This window comes from Rattus norvegicus, chromosome 3, assembly GCF_036323735.1.
Source record: "Rattus norvegicus strain BN/NHsdMcwi chromosome 3, GRCr8, whole genome shotgun sequence".
NCBI classification, from domain to species: Eukaryota; Metazoa; Chordata; class Mammalia; order Rodentia; family Muridae; genus Rattus; species Rattus norvegicus.
The window spans coordinates 95233206-95243001 of NC_086021.1; the positions used below are offsets into that span (position 1 = coordinate 95233206).

At 33.5% G+C, this 9796-nt stretch overlaps 1 protein-coding gene across 1 annotated transcript; it reads right to left on the reverse strand.

Moving 5' to 3' along the window:
- Positions 1 to 6591: 6591 nt before the first annotated feature.
- Positions 6592 to 7527, reverse strand: Or4c109b (olfactory receptor family 4 subfamily C member 109B). Its single transcript, NM_001000924.1, has one exon. The coding sequence runs from the start codon at positions 7525 to 7527 to the stop codon at positions 6592 to 6594; it is 936 nt and encodes a 311-aa protein (NP_001000924.1).
- Between the last annotated feature and the right edge of the window lie 2269 nt (positions 7528 to 9796).

Consider the following 9796-nt stretch of genomic DNA (forward strand, 5'->3'; position numbering starts at 1 on the left):
CTGAATTAACAAAAACTTCCAGACTTTTTCTTATTGTAATTGAATTCATTGAGGTTAGTGAGCACTTTAGAACATATTTGGACCACGTTGTAATTTCGCAACGAATTTACTATCTTATATTAAAACGACGCTCAAAAAAAAAAAAAAAAACACAAACAAAAACTTCCTTCAGTCACAAGGAATTTTTCAATACATTTTTACCATGCATTACTTTGAGAAAACCTATAAAGGAATTTATATTAAAGAAGTACATTTTATGTTTAATTTTAGACAAGTTCATATATATATTCATAGAATTATTATAATATTGACCACTAATACTTCTCTCTTATAACCCCCATTACTACTAATCCTCTTTCTCTTCCAACTATAAAAAACCACGCACATACCTTTAAAAATAAAAAAATGAAAACCCTGCTTTTAATTAGAGTTACCTCAGTGAAGATGAATAGGGAGTTACTTACTGGAGCAATGGAAACTTATATTGGTTACATACTGGTAAAAAATTACACCATTTTACCAGAAAAAACTACCTGTCTATAGCATCCCAGATATAGGGGGACCATCACAAGTGATTACACTATCCAAGGTGGAATGTCGAATGGCCCAGGTTTGTACAGGTATACACAGGTAATGTCTTCATTATTTAAATGGTTAACTCATATTCAGAAGAAAATATATCACAAAACTCCTGCCTACCTATCAGTTCCTACAATTTATTTCTGTCTGTGATATTCGTGTGTCTTGGAGGTGGTGATATAAAGCTATAAAGATTTAGGTATATATATATTTAGATAGATAGATAGATAGATAGATAGATAGATAGATAGATAGATAGATAGATAGATGGCAGGTTGATGCCTCGTCTATTTACCAAACAGTTTACAGCATATTCCCACCAAGGGCATGTGACTTCGTAAACCATAAGCTTTTAGCAGATTTACATTAACAAAATATTTTCCTTCCTAGGCAACATACCTCCGTTCTAATCTAAAAGTGGTTTGTTACACCTTATCATTATCAGTCATGCTATTATTGTTTGAATGGGTAATTTTATCATTTGTTTCAGTATTCTAGAATGGAAATCTGACATCTAAGCAACAGCTTTGAGAATTGTTCTTTCCAATAGTGTACAAGGCATTCTGGGACATAAACACTAGTCATCAGAGAAGAACATTCTGAAGGAAGTCATAGTAAGTTCTTATAAAATAAAAAAGATGTTATATATTTTGAAAATTCAAGACAGCAAATTAACATTATCATTCCAAAATGAAGGAATGATGCAGAAGCCAGGAATAAGAAGAATGAGTTAAAGCCCAAACTGAGCAAGGCATATAGTGATATGATTTGTTTCTTTTAAGGTAATTGTAGCCATTTTGTATTTAGGCTCCATTTGCCCATAAGGTAAAATGGAGTTCATCTACTTCACAAAATTAATCAAGCTGACAATAAAAAGTTCTACTAGTAAGTCAATATGCTATTGTTTTAATTTTCATGCTCTCCTTTTAAAAAACTATGGAAATTCATTATGCCCAACTCCATTTATCTTACTTAGGAACAATCATCTTGAAAATCAGCTGATAGTACTCTCCATACTTAGACAAAACGTAATAATTCTTCGCTCCATGTCTCCTGAAGTTTTGACCTGGAGTTTTCTATAAAAAGCCTACCCTAAGAACAAAGGAGCACCACAGTTTGGCTCCAATGTCCTCTCCGTGGTCCTGATCAATCTATCAGTATTAAACTGATCAATTGATTAATAAACTTTCATCATATCTGAGATCAGTGTCTGAGAGGTCAGTGTGTGGTTCTTCCTGAATCTCAACAGTAGTAAATCTTGCAGCTTCATGTTTCTAGCATGTGGTGAGTCACAGAGATATAAAACAAGAAAAGTGTCCTCACCATCCACATCTGCTGCCAACAGGACAAGGAGTCTCTTTCTCTCTTCACCCAGCTATACTCATTGAATGATAGATTGCTCAGGGTGTGTCCCACATTGTTGTCATGTCTCAGCCTCTGGGATCTCCACTAAAATGTAGTCTTCACTTTTATAGATTCAAGCAAATGGCCATACAAACTTTCTTTCAATGACCGTAATATTTGTATATATTGTGCGGCCTCCGCTTTTCTCAAAAACCGTGAAAAAGTGTCTAGAGAGATGACTCAGCAGTTAACAACACTGACTGCTCTTCGAGGTCCTGAGTTCAATTCCCTGCAGTCATATGGTGGTTCTCAGCCATGTGTAATTGTATCAGATACTCTGTATGGTGTGTTTAAAGAAAGTAATAATATACTCACATACATAAAATAAATAAACCTTTAAATACTGCATGGAACATCACTACATAAACCTTATGTCTTATAAATTCATGTTTAGTAAATCATTATCATGCCTACAATGTTGCCTAAGTTTCCGGAAGCTTGAGGTGGAACCTGTCACCCTAGAACTATAGCTATGCCAACTTCTGTGAGATCTTGCACTTAGGGCAAATATATTATTCCAGTGCAGACCTGGACATTATTTTTTAATAGTTCAAAAGTCTTTTGCTAGCATACCACTTGATGTAAACTTTAACCATCCAGAACTCTTTCCTCTAAAATCTCTATTACTTTTTTATCTTTTGTCCTAATTATCTTTTTTAAATGTAGACATAAATTATACAAAACCTCCACTATGTTCGAGAAATAGCTCAATGATGAATAGCACTCACTGCATTTGCAAAACACCAGGATCTACTTTCTGAATCACAGGTTCACAGGTGCATTAGTCAGGGACGTCTAGAAATATATATATTATTTACAAATATATATACATATATATACATACATATATATATATATATATATATATATATATATATATATTAGAGTGGCTTAAAGTTTGTGTTCAAGCAAGTCCAATGGTTGAATGTCTCAGCATATCTCCAGTAGAAGTTGGTGTCCCCAAAAAAGAGCAGATTCTAATGCCAATAAGACACTAACCTGTCAGAGAGAGCAAAGGTAAGAAGAGAAAGAACAAGCATTTCCTTCTTTCATGCCTTTTATATAGGCTTCTACCATAAATTTGACCCAGACTAAAGTCAGACCTTCTCACCTCAAAACATCTGTGTTCATCTTCATCCTTCTCACATAAAATTATTTAATTAAGAAAAACAGTAGCCACAGGTGTACTCAGCCACTTGGGATTTAGTTAATTCCAGAGGCAGTCGAGGCAATGACCAACAAAAACTGTCACACAACCAATTGTTACCTCAGTGTCAAAGTCCTTATCTTCATGTGGCCTCGCTGAGCAGTAAACCCATAGCACATATACATACAAGCAAGAAAAACTTTCATACACATAACATGATAAAGTGTAAAAAGTTTTCATGCATTCATGTCACTGATTCCAGTCACATGCTCGTCTGTTCTGAAAGTTTCTCCATCCAGTGAATTATACCATTATGTTTAAATACCAATTTATTATTGTTTTCAGGACATGAATATGATAGCTATTCTCAGTCATCAACTTGACATATCTGAAATTAAGTAAATCCCAAGAAGCTGGATGTACCTGTGAGTTATTTTTCTTAATTAAATCATTTGAGGAGGAAAGAACCATCTTAACTCTGTGCCACACAATATGACTAATGCAGTGAAAATATAAAGCCCAATGCTGGAAACATAGCATTTAAATGATCTCTATTATAGCGCTTGATAGGATCTTTCTAAACCTATTAAAACTCATGACAACTGTAACTTAAGGAAATGCTTCATGTGGTTCACAAATCAGTAATAAAGTGCTTCAGAGTTGGAGATCATGGCAATAGGAGCTAGAGGAAGCAGATAATGTTGATTTCACAACCTAGATATAGAATGGTTACTGTACATGTTTGTTTGATACGCAAGCTCAGAGAACAGTATTGCCCACATTTCAAGTGATCCTTCCATGTCAAAAATCAAAAATCAAAAACAAACAAAAAACAAAACAAAAAACAAAAAACTATAGTTTTTTTATTTTATTTTATTTTATTTTGATACTTGGTGTGTTCTTTTTCCAACCCACAGTTTAATCTACTATCACTAGATAAGACAGAAAGAAAGATAAATGGGAGTGAGAAACAGAGACTTCCCTAAATTTAATGTTGTTCCCTTTTCTTTTTGTTTGAGAAAGACTACTAACAAACTGTAAACCATTCCATAGAATGATCAACAACCACTACCACCACCCTTTGGGAGCACTATGATTTATACACTCTCTGCAAAGTCCCCAGAATTCCAAATGTCACATAATCACAGAACTACCTACACCTAACAATACCATACCACTGCAGGAGGCCAAGCAAAATCATAGGCAGTTGCTGGGGATCAACCAGAAGCTGGCTGACACCCCCATACCTGAGATTAAAAGGAAAGCACATTCTTATATTTCTGTTTTTTAAAGAAAGCAAAATTCCAGAATTATCAAAGCTTGTCCATATATAAACCTAACAGAAAGAAAGCCTCACATGCATGCTGAGCAGCTAACTTAATAAAAATTCCCTTATGTGTGCATGTGGATGCTCCTGAACTTGATGGTTCCATGTCCTCACACTAACTGTCCAATTTAACCATTACAGTATTGCCTTGAAATAACTTACTATATTACATTGGAATAGAGACAAAAGATACTCTTGTTTTATTCCTGAATTTAATTGCAGTAGTAAGAGCTTTTCTCCCTTTATAGGTCTTTTTCTCAAGAATAGATAGTTCCTTGATTTTTTAAAATTCCTCATTCTTTGGATCATGCTAGACTGGTACTTGAATCAATTTCAAATATCCAACTGTCTCAGTACTGGACTTGAAGCATAAGTCAGTATACCAAGCTTGAGCAAAAATTTAAAAATGGAAAATAAAGAGTCTAAAAAATGAAAAATCTTTTTCTCTTACCATGTATTGGACAGACCATATTAAAGAATATGTAATGTGAGGCGACAGAACATTGAGTTGACATCTTAACAGAAATCTTGTACTTCCACAGCTTGTTACTTTTCACTGTTTTAAAGCCTAGTTTCATGTATTTTTCGCTTTGTTAGCACACCACAGTAAATTCCGAACTTAAATGATTCATCAAAACAACAGTAACAACAAAACAAAATCTTTCAAATACTGTCTAGAGTGAATGTGTTCAAGACTTAAGGGTTATTTTCCGTTAATTTTAGTTTCATTCCTTTGTCGTAATACAAAATAATTACATGACATGGATTATATTTAGCATCAGGTAATATTTACTAGGTAATGATAAGCAAGAAGACACTAACAATTTTATATGTGAGATTGTCATTTTAGACAATTTTTGGCATTTTCCTAACCACTTAACAAAGTTTTCTATTGTATGATTTTATTAGAAGCAATTTGAATATCAAGTTAACAACAATATGTGAAAACGCATTAGGAAAGTGAGTATAAGGAACAGTTTTAAACAGTTTTAAAATTAGTGAAGTGAATTCAGTTGGGTCTACATAGCCAGCCAGAGATATAGAGTGAGACTGTGAAAAAGAAATCCTGTCTTCACATATTAAATTTAAAAATAATATAAGGTTTGTAATTATTTTCTTCTCTCTGAATTTCTAGTTAACAGAATCTCACTAAGAAACCTATATTGCTCTGGAATATGGGAAATATTGGAAAATATGATAACAAATTTTCAGTACATTTTTTTCTCCCAATTTCAAGACACATTTAGTCCATCAACCAATTTCAATAGGCATTTTAATAGCAAATTCCTTTTAAAATACTTAGATTTATAACAGTAAATAACTCAATTAACTTTACTTTTTATTATCTTTAAAACTATTTTTTAAAAATATTTGCAAATAAGTAAAAATATTCCATTCCAAAATCAATAAGATTCTGATATCTCTACAACTCATAAGTTATAAAAAAAAAGTTACAATGCTCTATATTTTGCTCCTAATTCTGTTACAGAATTTTTTATTTTATTGTTGTATTAATGCATAAAATATTTTCAGTACTGGAATGGTAAAATTTAATGTGAAGCTTCACAGCATCTCTTCCAAAAGCAATTCAAATTTTATACTGAATCGAACTTTAACTTTTTATAACAATCCGACTATTCAATTCATATTGTGTAAGTGTAATTTCACATATGGATTTCTCACATACAGTGTTAATGCATTATCTATAGAATAGTTTCATGTACTTCTCTATAAGTTGCGTGTGTGTGTATGTGTGTGTGTTTGTGTGTGTGTGTGTGTGTGTGTGTGTGTGTGTGTGTGTGTGAATGTATGTGAACACAAAGGAAATGCTGGAACTCATGTGTATGCCAGCAGAACTTGAGGAGGCATTGAATATCCTTGTTTATCCTTCAGTACTTCATTTCCTTGAAAAAAGATCTGGTAAAGACTGAGCCTTGAACAAACTGTGCTATTCAGCGATTAGTAGCCCAATTCAAACCTGGGACTGCCTGGTTCTGGTTCACCCACAGTGAGTTAAAAACAATCTAACATACTTGGCTTTGGACATGAGTGGTAAGGATCCAAATAGTCCTCATTCTTAAACAGCAAGTACTTTATCTACTGAGCCATTTCAGTGTTGGTAGCATACAATCTTTTAATATTTATCAGAAACAACTATTAGCCTCTTCCACATTTTCCTGATGGCATTTATCATTTCCTTATTCCTGAAAGTGTAAACCATAGGATTAAGCAGTGGTGTCAGAACATCTATAAACACAAAAACATTTTTCTCAAAAGAAAATGCAGATGTGGGCCGTGCATATATTAATATACAAGGAACGAAGAACAAAACTACAACTGTAATATGGGATCCACAGGTAGAGAGAGCCTTACGGCGCCCTTCAGAGCTGTGGGCTCTCAGAGAGAACAATATAACACCATAGGAAATGAGCAAAAATGAGAATATAATTATGCAGAAAGACCCACTGTTGGCAAACACCAAAATGATAAAAATGTGTATGTCAGTGCAGGCAAGCTTCAACAATGGAAACAAGTCACATATGAAATGATCGATGACATTGGGTCCACAGAAGGGCAATTGCAAAGTAAAGGCAATTTGTATGATAGAATGCAAGAATCCTCCAGCCCAGGCTACCCCCACCAGACTGCCACAGAGCCTCCGATTCATGATGAAAGAGTAGTGTAACGGCTTGCAAATGGCCACATAGCGGTCATAGGCCATGGCTGCCAGGACAGTGACCTCCACCGCACTAAGAAAGTGCACAGCAAAGACCTGTGTCATACAACATTCAAAAGAGATGCTTTTCCTTTCGTAAACCATGTCCACGATCATCTTTGGTGTGACAACAGAGGAGACACAAGCATCCAAGAAGGACAGGAATGCCAAGAAGAAGTACATGGGTGAGCCCAGAAGGGCAGGGCTGTAGACGATGGTCACCACAATCATCATGTTACCCACAAGAGTTGCAATATAGACCAATAAAAATATAACAAATGATATTTTCTTAATTTGGGGGTTTTGTGAAAATCCCAGGAGTATGAATTCATTGACAAAGCTCTGATTATGCATGATTTTCCAAAGGAATTTGAGAGAATGGGATATTTATGAATTTCTGCAATTATAAGAAAAACATGTATCATACAAATCTACAATATCAGCATTAATACTGTGGTGAATCTTTATGCAAAAATTATCATGATTGATTTGATTAATAATTCAAATGGACTATTTTTTAAATGTAATTATATATCACATAGAGTTGATGTAGAAATTATTAACAAAATAGCCACAATTTTAATATTTGGGATCAAACCATCTATCTGTGTTAGAAAAAGAATCACATTTGACATTTCACCTTTCATCATTGTCTGTTTTCTGTAGTAAAGTATTGAAAGGCAATTGGAAACCATACCTGAATAATAAACCAAAAGCTACACTTTGTCCAACATGGGTACCATCTTTATGGGTCTAGGCAGGGCTCAGTTGTCTACAGTAATGCACTGACGCTCCATCTGCCAAAATAGGAAGACATAAAATGCACTTTGAAAACCTTGACATTTTAAATTTTCTTTCAATGCATGAAGTACATTAGAATTCAAATCAAGTAAGCATCTTGTCCTTAACATAGAAATCTCAGTAAAACAATATCTACCATTAACATGATGCTAATGAAAAAATGCTGCTAATTTACTAATTCATTAATTTTTAGTGAGATCAGAGACTTGGAAAATTGATGCTGTTATCAGGATGACTGAATAGAGTGCAAAAAGGCGACAGTATTAAGATTTAGCTTCCTAGCCATATGTGACAACTGGAAAATTTTTAATGAAAATTCAAAGTTGAAAGAAATAAGATGGTTAAATTTGGATTTCAAGATCCTCTGCTCCATCATCCATTCTGTGCTAAGTCAGGATGGACAAAAAAAATGCAATGAGTAAAGAGATCATAAGGCATGGAGTTCATGCATGAAATATTTTAATGAAAATTAACATTTCTAACAATGACAGAATATGGGAATAAAAGAGAAATGGCTTCAGATTCTTGAGAATTATTTCTCAGATCTTGACCTTCACCTTTTTCCCATAGAATAGGCATGGAACTAGATGTTGATAAAATTTAAAAACCCTGGGGACGTTCAACGTTTCTTTCTTCAAATTTTATCAAAATAATGATGGAAGCAGAAATATTGGAGGATATATTGAGTGTTAAGTAAAAGGGGATCTCAGACAATGATTCAAAGCAGAGAAGATTACTGTACATTAAAGTCTTGCATTTTTAATAGCTAAAGGTATTAGTGTATATGTGTCATATATAATATACATATTCACAAGGCAAAATATTTGTTTATATGGGTTGTAGTATATGATAATTTCAATGCATAGCATGATCTAATGTTCTTAAACAATGGTGAAAGGGCGAAGCTTTGGTCCTCACTCATTGATATTCAGGTTTTAATTGTCATCCTTTAAAACAAAACTGAACAAACAAAGCAGCCAAACTGAGTCCAAGATTATAAGGGAAAATAAGGCCAATGTTAACTTAAAAAATAAGTAAATGTTAGCTGAATTTTCTATGTTTACTTAAGATTCTCAATAGTTCTGATTAAACTGACGCTGACATTTGCCAGAAAGCAGTTTTCTGAATTATTTGTGAAGTCAATAATGAACAAAGAGTACAGCGTAGTCACATTAGTTATGATCATGGGTTATGTGTTTTTCTATAATTTAGCAGATAATAAGCCTAAACAGTAGCTGTAGCCTAAATATTTCCCTATAAAATAAAATAAAATTAAAATAGCTGAAAAGTTAGCTAAATATACATAAAATTTCTTATTTAGTTAAAACTAACATATTCTTGTTTATTTCACAATCTTGCCAAACAAACTCTTATTAAAGCACTGGGGCAATGTTGAGTGAAACTCAGTAAGTGAGAGCCCAAAATCTTCTGTTCTCTCCTATTTGTGTGAATCTAAATTAAAAGTAAATTTAAACCTTATTTGTACTCATCTATGGGAGGACCTAGGAGTAAGAAGATAGGGGTGTACATCAACACAGTATATTGTATAAATGAAATTCTTAAATAAAGAATAAAATATTCTTATAAAAGAGTTAATAAAACAGCTTTATTTGTAACTAGTCATGTGATTGAACAGACTATTAAATCTCTGGTTTTATGCAGTCTTAGTTAGACACAATTGCATCCTAGTTTGGAATGACTTAGATCCTGAACGTCCAGCTTCCCCCTCAGGTCATAGTGTTACAATCTTGTGCCACCATACACAGCCAAATGTACTTAATCATATTCTATAAACTATAGTTCAAAAATAACTTGTCACTAT

Bases quoted from the DNA above. Each gene is read 5' to 3' on its own strand.
- Or4c109b (NM_001000924.1), bottom strand. From the start codon at position 7,527: ATGCATAATCAGAGCTTTGTCAATGAATTCATACTCCTGGGATTTTCA.